At 33.9% G+C, this 20,648-nt stretch overlaps 1 protein-coding gene across 1 annotated transcript in view; it reads right to left on the bottom strand.

Annotated features, from left to right (window-relative positions):
• The window catches only part of LOC136027436 (eukaryotic translation initiation factor 3 subunit F-1-like), a 35,292-nt gene that overhangs the window by 3,285 nt on the left and 11,359 nt on the right, over positions 1 to 20,648 (bottom strand). The window contains exons 2-6 of the mRNA XM_065704712.1: positions 18,879 to 18,949; positions 15,688 to 15,905; positions 6,797 to 6,888; positions 5,351 to 5,466; positions 3,390 to 3,515 (exon numbers count right to left, since the gene is read on the bottom strand). Coding sequence (XP_065560784.1) covers positions 3,390 to 3,515; positions 5,351 to 5,466; positions 6,797 to 6,888; positions 15,688 to 15,905; positions 18,879 to 18,949 — 623 coding nt within the window. The remainder of the gene's footprint in view (positions 1 to 3,389; positions 3,516 to 5,350; positions 5,467 to 6,796; positions 6,889 to 15,687; positions 15,906 to 18,878; positions 18,950 to 20,648) is intronic.

The following is a 20,648-nucleotide window of genomic DNA, read 5'->3' as shown; positions in this document are numbered from 1 at the left end:
TTCTTTTTAAAACAATAACAAACTTTAGCGTAAAGAGCGGGGCGTTGATGAGGAAGCAGCCCCTTTCATATACGAAGTAATTTCTGTTGGTTTTAAGTTTTAATGTCGCTCCTTACTTTCAGTTGAAAAAACTTGCTTTTTTTTATTTAATTTCTGAACGTTTTTTAATCAATGCATGTTTTGATTTTGACTCTCCGCAGAGGAATAATTAAAACAAAATTTGCATTTTTCTTTAAATTTTTTTTTGGCTAAAAGGCTTTCTCAGAATTTTGATCGAATGATTTTGATAAAAAAAGAGCAGGGGAGGAACCCTAGTTGCCCTCCAATTTTTTGGTTAATTAAAATGGCAACTAGAACTTTTAATTTTTTACGAATCTTTTTATTAGTAAAACATATAATTTTGTACCAATTCATTAAGAATGACCCCTGAATCACAAAAGCCATAGAATAAATAGTTGACATTACTAAAAACACTTTAGCGTAAAGATCGAGGTATTAAGAGGAGGTGAGCCCCTCATATGGGTAATAATTTCTGTTCGTTTTAAGTTTTAATGCTGCTCCTTACTTCCAGCTGAAAAAAAACTTTTTCATATTTTTTTTTCATTGTTTTTTTTAAGTAATGCTAGTAAATCCTGCGCTCCCTTCATGGAAATTTTCTTCCCCCATGACAAATTCCTCGATGGAAAGCTCCCCCAGCATATCCCCCTCTTCTCAACCCCTCCCCCCAAACAAAAAATCCTCCTGAAAACACCTGTACACTTCCCAATAACCATTACTATATGTAAGAACTAGTCAAAGTTTGTAACTTGTAGCCCCTCCCACGGGGACTGTGGGGGAGTAAGTCGTCCCCAAAGACATAGTTATAAGGTTTTTCGACTACGCTGAATAAAATGGCTATCTCAGAATTTTGATCCGTTGACTTTGGGGAAGTAATTAGCGTGGGAGGGGGCCTAGGTGCCCTCCAATTTTTTTGGTCACTTAAAAAGGGCACTAGAACTTTTCATTTCCGTTAGAAAGAGCCCTCTCGCAACATTCTAGGACAACTGGGTCGATACGATCACCCCTGGAAAAAAAAAAAAAAAAAAAAAAAAAAAAAAAAAAAAAAAAAAAAAAAAAAAAAAACAAATAAACACACATCCGTGATCAGCCTTCTGGCAAAAAACACAAAAATTCAAAATTTTTGTAGATAGGATCTTGAAACTTCTACAGTAGGGTTCTCTGATACGCTGAATCTGATGGTGTAATTTTCGTTAACATTCTATGACTTTTAGGGGGTGTTTCCCCCTATTTTCTAAAATAAGGCAAATTTTCTCAGGCTCGTAACTTTTGATGGGTAAGACTAAACTTGATGAAACTTATATATTTGAAATCAGCATTAAAATGCGATTCTTTTGATGTAGCTATTGGTATCAAAATTCCATTTTTTTAGTTTTGGTTACTATTGAGCCGGGTCGCTCCTTACTACAGTTCGTTACCACGAACTGTTTGATCAGCTTCATAAAATAAGAATAGGAGTATAAGTGACAGAAAGTTCTGCCAATGGTTATTCTATATCTATAAATGAACATTTCACCCATATATATATTATCATACATTTAGAAAAATAAAGTATTGCCAAAATAATATCCCCAAGGCATTCCAATTTGCTGATATCTCCCTTTTAATTCTTTAATTATTCTTCTTTAGCTGCAAAAACAGCAAAATGAGTGTCTGAGTGACAGAGTGTGCTGATGAACATCTTTTAAAAGCTGTAGATGAATGATTTGCCAATATATGCACGGCTACATATTTAAAAAAACTAGTATTACCTCAAAATATTCCAAACTTATATTATGAACGTCACAATAGTTTCCAAAATTGCTAGAAACTAAACACTGCTGGAATCAGGTATTGTTCGTTCTTAATAGAGGATTTTTAATCTCAATGATAAAAACGATGGTTAAGGCACCTACAAAGGAGGGGGAGGTTTTCAGGTCTAGCCCCTCAAGATTCAATATCTTTGTGATATCCCTAGAATTTTCTTAGTTTTCCACATAATATGCCAGTTTCAAGGGGTTTAACTTACTTGGGATTAAGTTTCTGTTAATATGATTTTCAAGCGACTCCACGGTAGGGTTCTTATACATGTTGAACTTGGCTGCGTTATTTTTCAATTTTTTCTCCCTTTTGTAAAAATAATAAAAAAATGTCTGATGCTTATAATTTTTGACAGTTAGCTTCAAACACATTATATTTAAGGTATCTGAAATTATTGACTTTGCTAATGCTTTCAAAATTTGAGTTTTTAACTTTAAGTTTTATAATGAGGGTAGCTCACAAAAATGGCGTTTTATTTTATACAACAAATATTGTTGGACTTTCTTCTTTTCATCTGTTACATTATTGTACAAGCACCAAATTTCCGGAGAAAATATAAAACTTTTCCCAAGCTCCAAATTCATGATTTTTTCCATGGTTACCATCAGCCCAAAAAGGCTATGGAAACCCACTCAAAATCAATATAAAGTTTTCAAGAAACACAAACATGCGGAAGCAGTACCTTTACTTGACTTTTTTCATCAAAACCAAGAGCCTGATTATTAACTTATTAGAGAGTTTCTGGTTTTCAATTTTTCACTTTTTAGGTACTCTGAATTTAGCAATGTCCCAGGAATTTGACTTAGCCAAGATTTGCAATTTTTGAATTTTTCGCCTTTAAGCGCTCAGAATTTAGCTTTTGACTCATAATAGTACAACTAAAGAATACATAATCCAGAAAAGCCACAAATAGAAATCAGAAAAAGTACTAATAGCAAACCAATACGGGTAACAGCCGACTTAGCCAGTGGCGGCAATCTAAGAAAATTTGGGGAGTGGAGGAATATACTTCTAAAAATCTAAGGGGGGGGGGCAAATTTGTCGTTTATTTCAATGTTTCATTAAAAAATACGACAAAAAGACATTTTCAACGAAAATGCCCTCAAACAGATATTTTTCAGAATCTATTTTTCAAAAACTTTAACCATTTATTTTACAAAAGAATTTTTTTTTTTTGGGGGGGGAGGGGGCTTACGAAAATTTTTGACAGACGCATCAAAAATTTGTTTATATTAATTTTTTTACGAATTAGACGGTACTGGTACGTATCGAAAAGGGGTTTCACACTTCCGACAATCAAATATGAAAGAAAATAAAAAGTGTTTTAGGGATAAAGCTAGCGTCAGACACCGTCAGAGTTCCAAGCATATTCTGAATCAAGATTTTCTGGTCTATAAAACTCTGGTGTCATCAGACTGACTGTACCTTTTGGGTCGGGTGTTTTCGAAACTAAGCGTCTTTTGCCGAACTGGCCGTCGGACTAAAACTATTTTTCAGAAACTTTAATCTCAGAGAAAACACGGAGCTCTTACCTTGATGTTATCATTTTGTAAAGAATCAAAACTATCAGAATTCATTTTGGGTATAGAGTTAACGAGTCCTAAAAGGTGACGCCCAAGTGCTGGATCAGGATAACTTTTCATCGCTTCATCAACAAACTGAAAAAATGAAAAGCAATTTTAACAATAAACGACAATACACTTCCTTCCGATTCACGAATTTTATTGTGGAATATTGGTCATTTTATTGAGTTTACAAAAACAGGTGTGAATTGAATTTTTTTAGATTTTATGTGGTCCTATGTAAAACAAAAAAAAGTAGTTAAAAATACCAATTTAAAGACTTGACATACTTCTATAGTTTTTGCTAGTCCATTCAATAAAAACAATGGATTTATTTAGAAGTCTTTGACCTGAGTTCAACTAATAAAACAAAACATTTCCGTACACAACTAGACCAATAAATAATTTTGCATAAGCAGACTGTTAATTTTTTACCATACATTTATATTCCTATACATATTTGCATTATATCTAAGACAAAACAACGAACAGCGTGTTGAGCAGCGTCGCCAACGTTTGGAATTAAAACGCACTAGTTTTTCGACTACAATTGTAACACAAGAGAGTAATTTGTACCGTTCGAACAGCAGGTTAAAAATTTGCTATAGCAAGAAGAAAATTTCGATAAACTAAAACTTGAGCAGACATTCAAGACAGAAAGGAAAAAAAGAAAACAAAAATGCACCGGAAAATTTGTATTGTACCAAAAAATTCTCAAATGTACCACGTTGGCAACGCTGGTATTGATAAGGTATTGTTGCTTGTAAGTGCTTCCTGTCCCTTTTCAGACCTTCTAGCCATAAAAACCTCTTTGTTAGGATATAAGTGTTTGTTTTGTTTGATTCTTACACTTTTTAATTTGTCTTATTTAATTTGTGCTTGTATTATTTTTTTTTCAGTTGAAAAAAAATTTCGGATGTGAAAGTAAAATATCTGTTATGTAGTTATGTATGTATATGTTATGTATGTAGTCATGTAGTTATGTTATGTGCAACTTAGTTTAACTGTAGTTTTTACAAGGAAAAATATTTTTTTTTATGTTTTTTGTGCATATGCTATGGAAAGTGTTTTGATTTTTTGCAGTCAAGCACTGCTAGCAATCTTGCAATTTCTTTTTCCATTTTTCAGCAACAACAGAAAAAAAATTGACCGTTTACAGACAACAGATGCCAATTAAACTATACTATTTAATGCAAACAATATATTTATGGCCAGGCTGGCATCTGAACATCTTTTCTATCCAAATGAAAATATATGTTGAAAGAAACTTGCTTTGGCTTCTTTAAAAATGAAAACTATTTTTCACGCTTTAATTGGCAACTAGCAACAGTTTTAGTGTTGTTACCTCTGATTATGATTTCAAACATGATTACATTCAAAAATTGAATTAGAAAAAAGCCTACAAATAAAAATAGAAATATTAAATCTTATCTGTAGAGTTAGATTAACAAACTAGTTTAAAGAATAATTTATTAACTATTAATTTAAATTGAATTCTTGGGTTCCAACTCATTCTATTTTTTTTTTTTTTTATTTGGTCATTTTGATTTTTTTTTGCGTTTTGTTTTTTTATTACCATGTGTAGCGTCGAAGGGCCATCTTTTTATTCCGGTATTTGGAGATAGTCTTACTTATTTATTGCTGAGTACTTAACCCACACACGAGTTAACCTCACTATGGGTCATTAATTTGACAGTTTTGTGGAATTTTTTTTATTGGTTTTGAAAGAACTTGAACTCGAAGCCCATACTTTGCTAAAAGGCCACTAACTGACTCAGCAACAGTCTGCAACTGAGTCTACAGGAATTATAATAGCAACACTAGAAATCACCTATATAGGAGCATTTGACTTTGCTAGAAGCCCGTGAACTGACTCCCAGAGATTCCGCAACTGAATCTGCAGCAATTACTCTAGCAACACTAGAACTTACCTGTAGAGCAGCATTCGACTTTGCTAGAAGCCCGTTAACTGACTCAGCAACAGTCAGCAGTTCAGGTTGAATGGCCTGTCTTCGTTGAGTATGCTTTGTTGCTTCAAGCGCTACCACTGAAAATTAGTTATGTTCATTAAGAAGTATTTCAAACAGTCCACTAAAAAAGTTCAATATTAAGTCTAAAATCTATCAGAAAATAAATCTATCTAAACAAAGCCAAGGCGTAACCAAGGCCACATCTAGGAGGGGAGGAGGTATACGGTCCCCCCCCCCCAACGAAAGTTTTGTCCGACTCGTAAAAAAGTAACAAAAATTTTTATAGCAATATTGCAATTTTTTGTTATTCATAGCAAAATATTATGTACTTATACACATTTATGACGATTAACTGGTAGCATAACAATGGAAATTTTAACTTACATGAGGAATTTTAAATACACTTTACAGTTTTATTCTTACTTGTAGTTTCAGCAAAACAGTGGTAATTTGAGTGAACAATTCCTATATTATCTATTTTGGCTATTGTAGTAAATTGCAATGTTCTGAGTATTTACTAAGTACAACTAAGACCAATAATTTGTTAGTCCTTCGGTTTACAATTAAAAACGAAATGAAATATAGAAACAACGAATATAACACTTCAATAAGAAAATGGGGAAACAATCATAATACAAATCCGAAAATAAATACTAAATACGAATAATTCAGCTTCACATCCGGGAACATTAATAAAATAGAATAAAAAAAAAAACCGATTAAACAATAAATACAATGAAAAAGAGAAAAAGATAACGAAAAAAACACACATTTTAACAATGTCCAATATGATAATTATCACCATACAATTAGAACATGTTCAGATTTTTACCATTACTATTGAAAAAAATATTGTGAAAAAGAATAAATATTACATGATTATTTCCTTTGTGGAATTAAGTATTTAAATAATCTACAATACTATATTGTTTATTTATGATAATATTATATTACTATATTTACCCTATTATATATTTTATGTTGTATAATTTACATCACCGTTTTTCGCACTCTAAGTTCTAGAGCTTAGGTCCAACAGCTTAAATTAACTTTTCTAGCAAAAACTTACTTTACTTCTTTTCATGTCCATCTGTTAGATTCCTTTACGTTTTCCTTTGCAAGCAAATTAGTCCTTGTATTACCTTATTCCCTTTCTTGTTCTCTATTCCCTTTATTCACATTTATTTCCCTGTATTTTTCACATAAGAAATTTTCAATTATATTTGCCAGTTTCATTTGACTTTCCAAACAACAATCTACTTTTCTATTATTGTATAATTTTCTGCTTATCGCGTTTAAGTATTCCTTTGCCAGCCAAATGGATATTGTATTTTCTTATTCCTCTTTTACACTTATTTTCTCACTTTATCTGTTTTTCATATCATAAGTGTTGTTATTATTACTTACGTCCAACCGTTTCAGCATTAGTACAGGCAATGTCCACAGGAATTTTCGTGAACATGAGACCCATTGTTTTTCCGACAACTCCAACAGGAACACTAAAAAGATGAAGAAAACAAAGAAAAAAAGAAAAAAAACAACATAAAATCCAAATCTTTTTTTTACATTGGTCCAAAGTAAATTAATTGTATCAGTGGAATTCTTTAAAGAAGCAAATTTTGTTACTATTATGAAAAATAAATGAATATAAAGATAAAATGTATTAAACACACTTTAAAATAAAACACTTGAAGCAAAAGCAAAAAGTATTCGAGACATTAAAACCCTTCAGATGCAAAACAACCCAAGTCCACAAAACAGATCATCAGCTAAAGAACAAGAAATAAACTAATTACTTTTAAAACACCTGTCAAGGCGCGGAAAAAATGTTCAGGTTTTAATGTTTGCTTATGTACTTGAGCGTTCAAACTGTTTTAATTTTATTATTTTTAATTTTTTTTTGTAAGGACTTGGTCAAGCCGTTTGTGAAAAATATTAATAAAACACTTGAAACAAAAGCGAAAAAGCATTCGAGAAATTAAAACCCTTCAGATGAAAAACAACCAAAGTCTACAAAAAAGTCCATCAAGAAATAAACTAATTACTTTTAAAACACCAGTCAAGACGCGGAAAAAATGTTCAGGTTTTTATGTTTGCTTATGTACTTGAGCGTTCAAACTGTTTTAATTTTATTATTTTTAATTTTTTTTTTGTAAGGACTTGGTCAAGCCGTTTGTGAAAAAAATTAATAAAACGCTTGAAGCAAAAGCGAAAAAGCATTCGAGAAATTAAAACCCTTCAGATGAAACACAACCAAAGTCCACAAAAAAGTCCATCAAGAAATAAACTAATTACTTTTAAAACACCAGTCAAGACGCGGAAAAAATGTTCAGGTTTTTATGTTTGCGTGTGTACTTGAGCGTTCAAACTGTTTTAATTTTATTATTTTTTTTTCTATTTTATTTTTTGTAATGACTAGTCAAGCAGTTTGTGAAAAAAAATAAGAGAATAAAAAGTGGAAGATGACCATGTTGCCAATTGAACTTAATTCCCCTCCAAATGAAAATACGTATCGAATACTTTTGCTTCTAGTTTCTAGCTTCTTTAAATCTCCAAACAATTTTTTGCGCTTTACTCGGCATCACAAATTACTTTAGTTTTGTCAGCTCCTATTTGAATTTCATACAGAACATTCAAAATGTGAATATAGAAATAATATTTTAAATCAAGTATCATCCAAAACTGAATTGATCAATCTGTCAATCTAATCAAGTCAACAAATAGAGGAGGACAGACGATTTGGATCATAATTTTAATGCACCAGTTCCAGTTCCAAAAATTGTAGGGAGGTATATGGACTAACAACAAGTCCTTTCACCTCTTTGACTTCTTCTTCAGAAAAACTAGCTACTGGAAGCGCTATTCTGCTCCAGTCTGCGAACAATGGATATATACGATTATGAACAATAATAAACTTTTATTGATTGTGGGAAGTGCGAGTACCTGAGCTACCTGTCCCCAGCAGTTTAAGGCACTAGGCCGGCCGGTACCAATACGGCTCTTCCTACTCATTCCCGCTCTCTTCTGCACAATCAAAAACTATGGATAAATTACGTCCCATTAAAAATTGACTTCTTCAAGCTTTAATCCTTATTAAACAATATTTCTCTTCTTTAAGGTATCAATTGCTGCCTTAAATATCTTACGATCAATTTCCCATGGCAGGTTAGAATCCAGGATAGCTGTATAAGTATTTGGAATCTTAGCCAAGGAGCAGAAACGCTTAAGAGCAACAGTCTCCTCACTCTGAGCCTGGCAATCAAATAAAATATGCTGGATTGTTTCCTCTGTTGAAAAGCAGATTCGGCATAAAGGGGAATGATGTAGCTTCCAATTAAATAACAAGCTATTTAGAAGTAGGGCACCTGATTTCAGTCGGTAATATAGCACTGTATTTAATCTTGTATGAAATGGAGATAACATTAATGTACTGTGATTAACTTTGGATCTTTGCCTGATAATATCTCGTGAATTGAGGTCAGAGGAAGGACTAGGAGATAACATGGAAGCCTTTGCTGCTAGAGAATCAGCCATATCATTATATTTTATACCTTTATGACTAGGAACATGTTGAAAATAAACTTCATTTTCCTTGATCTTAAGATTAAGAAGCTGTCTTCTAATATTATATAAATCTTTGTCATTAGCAATTCTATTAATATTTTGGATCAGTAGTAATGCTGATTTAGAGTCAGAGAGACAGAGTATATTTTCAGATTCAATGTTATAATTTATAAGAGCATCCAAGGCCAGGCGGATGGCACATAATTCAGCAGACAGGATAGAAGATCCCAATGGGAGAGGAGAATAAATATTCAAATTCAGGGATGGGATACATGCTCCTGCTCCAGCTCTTTCCCTCTGGACGGATCCATCAGTATATATTTTTCTATAGTTGGGGTAAGCCTTTGAGATGTGTTCAGCCAAAATAGTCTGGATCTCATAATTAGGAATCAAATCTTTACTAATAGAGATAAGTTCTACTTGACAGCTTGGAGGACTCATTTCCCATGGGGGGGACTCAGTAAAGGGATATGCATGAAGCGAATGTTGATTCCAGTTTGGGACCTCCAGTTGAAACTGATTCCATGATGAATGGGCATTGGGACAGGCTGACTTCTCAGCAAAGGTATGTGCATATACAGCATGCTTGGCTCCATAAGCCTGGATTTGCGAGAAATACTTTATCCTTAGACTAGATGCTCTTTCACTTAGGGACACCAATCCCGACAGTGTTCTTAACTTTGACAGAGGAGTATGCTTATGCACACCCAAAGCTATTCGAATAGCAGAATTTTGTAAAGATTCAAGGATTTTGAATGAGGATGGGGGACGAGCTGAAAATATTTGAATCCCATATTCTATATTTGAACGAATATATAATTTGTAAAAATCAAAAATAATCTTTGGGTGACATCCCCACTTACTTCCAGCAAGTCTTTTTAGAATACAAAGTCTCTGAATAATCAGAGATTTCAAAGAATTAATATGTTCATGCCACTGCATTTTAGAATCCATTAATAAACCAAGTAACTTCACTGAATTGCAATATGGGATCTCCCTTGAGAAAATTGTCAGTGGATTAGGAGGATCTAGAGTACCATTAGTAAATATAATGGCTTTAGTTTTACTGATTGATATTGGAAAGCCAAATGCTAAAGAGAATCTCTGGACTAGACTTATATCATGTTGAATAAGGCTTTGAAGAAGGCTAATATCCCTTCCTGACTTCCAAATGATCAAATCATCTGCATAAAGGCCAAATGATGCATGAGATACTTGAAATTCAGAAACATACAAGTTGAATAGAAGAGGACTCAATATTGCACCTTGAGGAAGTCCTCTCGTAATGGGGCATTGCTCACTTCTAGACTGATTTACTTGAACGTAAAAATATCTATCAGTTAGAAAAGACTTTATAAAACTTATAAAAGGATACGGGAAGTCAAGATTTATTAGGATTTCCAATAATTTATTGTGGACTACATTTCCATAGGCATTCGACCAGTCAAACAGAACAGCCATTGTGACATGTCTTTTTTTGAAGGAGTTATAAACATCAGTTTCTAGCCGGGTAATGTTATCTAAAGAGTTATGTCCTTTTCTGAAACCTGTTTGTTCACTAGGAAAGAGATTGTTGACTTCAGAAAACCACTCAATTCTTGATAAGACAAGCCTTTCCAGAACTTTACTAAAGGAAGGTAATACTGATATAGGACGGTAAGACTTGAGATCATTAGATGAATAAGAAGGTTTTAAAGCTGGGAATACCTGAGCAATCTTCCAGGCATCTGGGAACTTTTGACTTGACCAAATAAGATTATAAAGACTTAAGAGGGCTGTATGAAACACCTTTGGGGACTCAAGAATCCACTTCATATAAATACCGTCATAACCTGGGGAAGACTTGATGTTAAGAGAATTAAGTGCTACACAAAATTCATCTTGGGAAAAAGGTTTCATCAGAGTACCCTTATAAGAACAGGTAAGAGGGAGATTACAAAAGGGAGGTCGGCTGGGATGAAAGTCTGAGCAATCATTTTTAAAAACATTGGTAAACAGATCTGCCTTCTTTTTATCTGATACAATTGGATATCCATCCTGAATGATATCATATCTACGGTCATCATTAGGCTGCTTTCCACTATTTAGTTGGCTAATGAAATTATGGACCTTTGAAATTGGGGTTCTAAAACTGATACTTGAGCTGAAATTCAGCCATGTACTCTGTTTAGCTGTCCTACAAATTAGTTTCACCTTAGCACATGACTGCTTATAAAAGATTGCTGTTGACTGAGATGGGTGCTTTTGAAACATTTTACGAGCCTTTCTTTTTGCCAGAACTGCAACCCTACACTCATCATTCCACCAATTCTTGGGTCTTTTGGAGCCATTGTAAAAACGTACCCTAGTCATTGGAATTGCCGATTTAGCTGACTCCAGCAGGATTGATCTCAAATTAGACTCAATGGCATTAATATCATAATTAGGAGAAACAAAGGAAAAATCTACTTCATTTAATATCTCACGAAAAAGGGACCAATTACCTTTGGAGTTGATAAATGTAGGGACGTAGGGTTTGGGAGTGTAGCATAAATCTTGAAATGATGTAAGAATTGCACAATGATCAGATTGGAGAGACGACACCTTTACCATCTGAACTAAATCATAATATGAAGAAGGACCTAGAAGCAAATCTATAGTTGAGAAAGAGTTAGAAGAAATATTATACCTGGTCTGAAAGTCAAATGGAGTGAAAATCAAGGTGTCAGGAAAATTGGACAATATGTACTCTATTCCTCTTCCTGCTTTGTTGCTACCTGCTGATTGTTCCCAGAGAGGACTGTGGGCATTAAAATCACCAAAAATAAAGGTATTATTACCTGATAATTCTGTTTCCAAGATACTTTGGATGTCCTTACTCCCACATGGATTATAAAAGGATTTTATGGCAAGATGGTTACCATTAGCTAAGGTAATTAATATGCCTACAACATCTATTTCATCCCTGTAGATAGTTAAGGGTTGAGGGGAGTGTTGGATTGAATCATGAACAAAAATTGCCACACCCCCTCCCTTTCTGTTAGTTGATCTATCCTTCCTGTAGCACTTGTACCCAGGCATTTTGATTTTCTTGTACTGATGAAGATTAGTCTCTTGTAGACAAATAATTCCTATTCTCTTATCATTTGCACATTGGATAAGATCAGCAAGTTTATTTGAATTTAAAGAGACGCAATTCCATTGTAGGATCTGCAGCTTAGTTAACATAGGAAGGGTTGAATAGGTGACATGCATGATATTTTGAGAGAATGGATGATAATTCTGTTCCTATTTCATTGAAAATAGAATTGGAAAAGTAGTATTCTGCAATTTCTTTTGTTATACTGGCTTTTTTATCTTTAGCCATATTTGATTGTAATATTAGGTCCACTGATGCAACATATTTAATTAAATTAGTAATATGAGGTCCAACTCTATCTTGCATAGTTATGGCTTGAGTAGAAATATTAGGAAAAGCTGCCACTCTTTCAGACCAAGATTTAGGCTTAGTTTTAGGATTGTTGAGGGATGGGCTAGCTTCAGCCACCTTGGGATGCTCCTTAGCCAATGGAGGGTAAGAAGTCTCAGTAGGAGGTATGAGTGCCTGATTTGGGTGGTTCTTGTGGACCTGTAGCCAGGGTTTTTGAGGAAGGGCTAAATTCCCTTCTTTGGCCTCATTACCTCTTGGACCTGATGGTACTTTGGACCGCTTGGCCAGCTCCATTGCAGCTATTGGGAAAGGAACATTTTCTTGAAGAGCAATCTTTAAAACTTTAGCTCGTTGAACATATTTAGGACATGAATTGTGATCTGTTGATTGATGTCTACCATCACAGTTTGTACATTTAGGCACTTCAGTGCATCTACTTTCTGTAGACAGGGAGTGATTACCAAGGCAATTAGGGCACCCTGGCACAGAAGAAGAACAATACTTAGATGAGTGACCAAGCTTAAAACATTTTGAGCATTGAAGAGGTTTTTCTTGGTATATTTTATGAGCTTTTTGCTGACCAAAAAGGAATACTGAGTCAAATTGGGAACTAGCAGGTAAGATAAAGAGGACACTCTTACTACTTCTTGTTCCCTTAGAATCTAGTTTGCCCATACGATGAACATCCAGAACCTCCAGCATTTCCCCCTTATTGTTCATAAGGCCATCTTTCAAGTCGTCATTTGACAGTTCCAATGGTATGTTGTACAGTACTATTTTCTAAGAATTTTTCAGGGTTGGTTTCCACCATTCAGGTGTAACAGGGATATTGCCAATTTTATTTAGGCTAAGGGCTTTGTAGGCTTCATTTCTGTCTAGAAACATAACCATTAGTGAACCATCTCTGTTCACATTCACAGTGAAGCTGCATCTAAAAGTTTTGAAAAGATTCATTCTAATGTTAGTAATATTTTTGATAGAGAAGGATTGATCTTTTACTGTTGGGGCAAAAAGGATAATGGATTTGTCCTTTATCTCCACAGCTGGATTTGGGTTTGAGAGTCCCATTATTTCAGGAGGACTCATAGAAGGTTTTTTTCGTTTCTGTTTTCTGCCTACTGTCTGAAAATCCTCATTTAGCAGGTGGTCAGTTTCAGAGATTGGTGGCTCAGAGACAGTAATCATGGTTTCATTCAGGCTATCATCATTGGATATTGGAGATACAACAATAGGAATATCAGCTTCTGATATCCAATTAGATGCTTGGCCCCCTTCCCTGAGGGGGCTAGAAGTGTTAGGAAACATTGGGTTCAGGAAAGGGAAATTCCAGAAACTCTAACCACGCAATAGATTTATATGAAAAGGCAAAATAATACTTCTCAAACAAAAGGAGTAGCAAGAGCTTTATTTCCTTTCACTCAGAAAATAAATGAAATCAATAAGATAAATTTTTCATCAATTGATTTCTTCTTTCCTTTTTTTCCACCTAATGCTTTGAGATTTTTTTTACCAGTCGTTACATGGTGAAGAACATTTATAACATTTTTGATTTCGATGAAACGGCTTTATAAACAAACCTAATGACAGAAAGAAGTCGTTTAGTTTTTTTTATTGATTTTTTTTTTCTATTAGCCTTGCACAGGTACAATATAAGAGCCGACCAAGTGTTTTTGCACTAAAACCCCAGAAATTACAAAAGTACATTTAGTCCGGTTGAATTCTGGAAGGCTCAATTGCAACCAATAGAAATATGGAATGTTAACTACCTCTCAAATTTTACAATTACCCATTCTATACAAAGCTGTCAGGGGAACGAATGCATGGAAAACATACCGTGAAAAATGCAAGTGTTGCATTATTACGAATACTTATATGCAACATGGGCACCCAGTGAGAGTAGGCCTGGGTATTAGTATTTTGGGGCATAGGACCAAAAATGAGCTTAAAAATACTGAGTTTGCCAGGACTGCGCACATTCCCTCTGGGACATGAACATCACTCGAACAAACATTAAATTTGCTGATGACCTAGTGTTATTGACAACAGGAAATACCTTTAAGTCTGCTCAATCTGCTCAAAAAACACATTTCACTCTTCCTGTCTAAGAAATTCTCTCAAAATTCATGTTTAACATTTTTGTTCTACATTCACAACTTATTCTAGCTAAAATTGTTCCCTTTCATGACAGATGGGTGTAGATCTCTTAATAGGCGAAGTTATTTACAAGGAATTGTGTCTTTCATCATTATCAGCAACCAGTTGTTCAAACAAGCACTGTTTATTCAGGCCTCTAAAACACAACGAAATAAAATCTATTTAATTTAAGCTTTTATCAAACAAGGAGATAAGAATAAAATACTTTTTTAAAGAATTGAAAGCAGTAATGTAGCTTGCACCTCAAGAACAAAAGAGATGGTGAAAAGCAGATTAGATAAATCGATTCAGCTTGCTCAGTTTCCTAGTAAAAATTCCATCTTGAATTCTTTAAATATTTTTTCTGGGTTTTAGAAAAAAAAAATAATACTAAAATGAAGGTAGAGACATGCCAGACAGCAACATATACGAGATGCCAACTATAAAATCCATCTCCAGTCCCTTAAAATAATTTTTATGGATTCGAGAGACAAAAAGATAAAACAAAATAGTTATATTAAAGTGAAGATAAAGCAACAAAATAAAGAATTAAATTTTTGGCAAAATAAAAATTAACAAGTGATTTTTGTTACTATGCAGTTTTTTCCAAAACCTGTTTTTCGATTTTCTCTTACTAAGTAGATGGGAGCGGGAATGTACGAGATGGACTACAATCCTGTGATTAAAGATTTTTGATCATGGATATTACAGTGGCATCCTTGTTATACTTCCCAGCCTTTCCACCCCAGTAATGGCACCGAAAAGTACCAATTTTAATGACACATGCTACTTTACAATGGAGTTATCAAGAGGAATTTATAAAAAGCACATAGGTATGAGCTATAGAATTTAAATTAGCAATTGAACACCTTTCTACAATCATCCAGTAGCCTGCTACTCCTGGCGGAAAAAAAAGAAGAAGAAAAGCTTCAAATACAAAAAGCCACTTTTCTTGTTTTTCAAGGTGATGGATTGTCAGTCTCTGGTTTAGGGGTTTTTTTGACAAAGGCAGATCTATTACTGCACTTATATAAAGATCTGGTGTCATTTTTGGCGTTTTAAAGAAAAAAATGAAAAAAAAAATTAGCTAACAGCGGAAACAATCACTAAACCAAGAGCACCAATATAGTCCTGAAATAAAATAAAATGAATATGTGGAAGCAAAATTTCAAAACCAATACAAGAAAAGTACCTCGCAAAAGCTTCAATATCCATTCTGTCACGTGTCAAGCTTGTATCCACAACCAAGTGAATAGGGTTTGAGCATTGGAGGGCATAATATTCATGAATAGGAGTTGACTGAGACTTCACTTCACGCCCAGTGGCCCACCAGCCAACAATTACTTCACTTGAGTTAACTTTCTTATGTAGCTCATGCATTCCTTTGGCAAACTCCATCTCCAGAGACACCTACAAGTATGAAACAAGTAGTCGCCTCATAAACTATACACAATAACCCTCTTTTTATGCAATCTCTCATGGTACCTGGGTTCTAAACACTTGTACCTAGTATACTGCTAGTCCACTGCTTTTTACTTAACGCCATGTCTGAGAATTTTAGGGCCACCCAATGAAAAGTCAATTTCTGAGTTAGATATACCACTGAATTTAACTCAAAGAGGCAAATCGTATGGTATATGCAAAAACGTCATAATAAAATTCCCTGAACACGCATCCACAACATTTTGTCCCGTCTGCCAAAGTCAAAAAAGCGACATTTAGCAGTGTCAGCAAACTTTGGCATGTATTTTAATTGCATAATCGACAGGATACTGTCTAAAACCAATTCTAACAACTTTTCACTTCAATCCTCTGTCTAGTGTGGCGCAATGGGTGGGAAAAGTGCCGCAAACTTGCAAAACTTTGAAGACTATTTTCTTGGAATAACGAAAGGTGTATGTACGCGTTTTTACATTTGGAAGGCCGTTTTATTGTAACATTCAACAACATTCAACCTTTTACCATGTAGCATGGAAAATTTTCTGTCTGCTTGGCCCACAAAATGTCATATTTACCATATGTCATATTCGAATATGTCATATTCGACCATATTTGGGCTGTTCTTAACTTGTTGTTTTTAACTCGTCATAAAAAAATGTAATACCATATATACCACCTTCCACCAGTAAATATCATATGATACCATCTCCTTCCGCCATATACCTACAAAGCGGAGGAGGGGGAGAGCAAATCTGGCCACCAAAGAATATCCAACAGAAAAAATAGTTGCCTAAATAGTGACGAAAGTAAAACAGTTCAAAATAGGGATGATACCTTTTTATTGACAGTGAATAGATATAAAATTATTTAACTTATATATTTTTTTAAATAGATCTTTTTAAAGTTACTTTTTTAACAAAAACTGTTTTGTTGAAAAATTTCAAAGCTTACCTTAATGGTAGAAATGTTTACCTTATTTTTTTAAACTTTACTATTTCACATCTCAAAAGATATATGAGAGACAAATCTGAAACTTTGCAAATAAACTAATTTTATAGCCTACAATATGTGAAAAATTCCATAGTGTATATGTGTTCGAAATATCCAGTTAAATAATTGTATATCTATTCACTGTCAATAAAAAGGTACCATCCCTATTTTGAACTGTTTTACTTTCGTCATGGAAAGGCAGTGTGGTCTTCGAAGTTATCTACTAAATAGTGACTTGTTAAACTAGAATTTATAAAGCAAATTCGCATACAAGAACTTTACTACATCGTTTCATAATGCATAACTTGTATGAGGTTTGAATGTACAAATGAAAGTTGTTAGAAATGAGAAATTAAAGATTTGAGAGAAAAGGGGAAAAAGAGACTGAAACTACTCCTGGCCTAAAAAAGTAGAGTTAAACATCCAAATTTTCCAACATGTTATGAGTTCTTTGGATCAAGCTATAAGGGGGAGGGGTTATAATTAACCCCGCTTTATTTGAATGGATGTATTAAGAGTGGGTATTGAGAGTGTGAGCTGAGCGGGTATCAACTGCAATCTGTTTGTAGAAAGGTCTTGAGTATAAATTTAAAGACTAGGTTGAAAGAAGGGAATATAGGTAGGTGAAACAAAGCGTAAGTTAAATATAACAAAAAAAACCTCACTTGACCAGCAAAACTTGAAAATCCACTCGGAAATCCTCCTAAAACAGAAAATATCTGTTGAGAAATTAGAGGTATAAGTTTCCCAAACTTTATACACTGCCCTTCAGATGGACTTTCATCCTTCCCTGATGAAATGAAAAAAAGAATAAATCAAAAGTTCACTTCATCATTCAGAGGTACATACAAAATTTTAATCATCCCACAAAAAAGCTCCTAGTGATGACTCAATAGTGAAACCTGGAAGACTAAGAAGAACATTTGGCTAGCCTGCACACCAAAGGAAGCACTCAATCAAAATTCTGGGTGGGCCCCCACCCAGCTTTGGTAGATATTGGATGACGATACCCTCAATGCTAAATTTACACACTGAGCTGTAAAATGATGGAAATGGACCTAGGATCAAAATCATATAGAGAGCTCTTCCCCTGAAACATTAAAAAATCCTGACTACATTTTTTGTCATTTCAATCCCATTTTTAATTTGTTTTGCCCACAATGCCTTTTTCATGCAACAACTAAAAAGATCACATCTCAATAATTGCTCTTTTCCACTATCTTGTAATGGCATAGAGTGATAATTTTCATCCTAAATGGGACAACATGTCATAGATGAGGTAAACATTCATCTTAGGACATCATAAAACCTTATTGATCTGTCAGCTGCTAGGGACAGGCTTCCAGATAAAGATTGTTTTTTTTTTCATTCTTTAGTGTATTGGCTATTTACACAATCTGTAGTGTAGCCCTTATTACATACAAACTAAAAGCAGATAGGAAATAAATTAGAAACAATTTTTACATAGAAGAAAAAATTGATGTTAAAACTAAAAAAGAACAGAAGTTATCCTATTAAAGAGGAGACTGCAGGCCCTCCTTAATCTGTCTGGTCTGTACCCTAATACTTAATTTGTGCTCAACTGAAGCTTGTTAAAATGTAGCATACATAAGTGATTGGTAATTGCAGGTGCTTCATTCTTCTACACCTTTCAAAACAACTGAACTGATAATTTTGCTGTGTGATGCAGATACACTTTAAATAACCAGAAATATTATTAAAGCCCCATGAAAAAGACAAATTTTAGTCAAAAGCACAGGGATATAAAAATGGGGGGGGGGGGGGAGTATTAACTGGTTTAATTTATCTCAGTCTGGATTTTTACACTGGTCTTACTTTCACACAAAAACATCATGTATTTAATAACTAATAAATGAGAATAACAGTAATTCAAAACAAAGACTAAGGAGACCACCTTTATAATTTGTAAAAAGCAAAATATATAAATGTTACCTGATCTTCACTTTCACTATGTGGTACATGGAAGCAAGAAGTAACTTCTACAACATCCTTGTCAATGGTACCTACAAAATAAATTTACAATGGAAGAACAAAGAAATTATATTCTGGCGACTGGATAAAATACATAACAAGAGAGAGAGGGGGGGGGAAAGAGAGAGAAAGAGAGAGAGAGAGGGGAGAGGAAGAGAGAGAGGGGGGGAGAAGAAGAGAGAGTGAGAGAGGGGAGAGGAAGAAAGAGAGAGAGAGAGTGAGAGAGGGGAAAGGAAGAAAGAGAGAGAGAGAGGGGGGAGAGGAAGAGAGAGAGAGACAGAGGGGGGAGAGGAAGAGAGAGGGGGAGAGATAGAGAGAGAGCCTTAATTTGTAAAAATCAGCAAGTCAGAGGAACAACCCAGGCCTTCAAGATAAAATAAGGTGTTTTAAAATACCAGTAAAACAAGCATAAAAAGCTTGGCACCTCCTTGTAACGGTAACTAGCATGTTTTCCTTATGAAACTGCATGCTCTATTAAAATAACTTAAAATATTATCAAAGCAAAAGAGTGAGGCTATCACCTACTCTAATGTGAAGTAATGTTCTTGTGAAATATCAGCTAAATCAGAAGAACAAGCCTAGCTCCTCCTCTTAAGGTGAAATAATGCATGAATACTATAGTATTGTCTCATTCACCTAAAACCAGATATGGTTTTATTCATTTTTGTGCTTCTGATCACCATGAGGGGGGATTTTCAGAGGAAACACATCTTTTTGCTCCAAACTTCATTTTCTATAAAACAAAATCTGTATATCTTGGGTATAAATGCAGAAATACTCATCATGTCCATATACTGTCAAGACCTTTATTCTGCTTTTTCAGGCATGAAAAACAAAAATCTTGGCAGCATACTTGTACTTATTTGGTAATAAATTTAGAACTACTCAGATGGCCAAGGTGAAATCTGACATGTGTTTTAAGCTCACTCTAATCAACAACTTATATATTTTTTTAAATAGATCTTTTTAAAGTTACTTTTTTAACAAAAACTGTTTTGTTGAAAAATTTCAAAGCTTACCTTAATGGTAGAAATGTTTACCTTATTTTTTTAAACTTTACTATTTCACATCTCAAAAGATATATGAGAGACAAATCTGAAACTTTGCAAATAAACTAATTTTATAGCCTACAATATGTGAAAAATTCCATAGTGTTATGAAAGCACGAAGTTGTAAACAAGAATAGAGTGTTGATTTCATATGGACTGACCCTTGGGGCAATTTCTGCTTGTTTTGAGTTTAACTTGATTATTTAATTTTGCTTCTATTCATTTTGGATTTATTTATTCATCTATGGCAGGGCCTATTATCTTTATGGTTTTTGTGATTATCCATTTTACTTTCTGTTGATTTTGAGTTTCTTTGATAATATAATTTCTATTTGTTGTAAAGTCCACAAGACATCAAACAGAAACACGCTTTGTCAAGTGGAGTCATCTTGCATCCATTTATATCTAAAAATAGAACTAATATATTTTTTTATTTTGAGTGTTTGAAATTATGATGTTTTGGGCTTTTTTTACTAGTTTTTTCTTTTTTACCACATTTTTACTACTGTTAAATGTTGAGCTTAGAGAAATTGATTTATTTAAATTCAACAGTGCTTTTTCTTCATAAGATTCAAATGTGTTGATTCCCAAAGACAACATCACCTTCAAAGAAAAGATACACATATAAGCTGTTTGGTGATGTAATATCCCACCTTATGTTTTCCTTTTTTTTTTTAATTTG

The sequence above is a fragment of the Artemia franciscana genome, chromosome 5, assembly GCF_032884065.1.
Source record: "Artemia franciscana chromosome 5, ASM3288406v1, whole genome shotgun sequence".
NCBI lineage: Eukaryota > Metazoa > Arthropoda > Branchiopoda > Anostraca > Artemiidae > Artemia > Artemia franciscana.
Note: the sequence above shows the minus strand (reverse complement) of the source record. Positions and strands in the feature narration are given on the sequence as shown.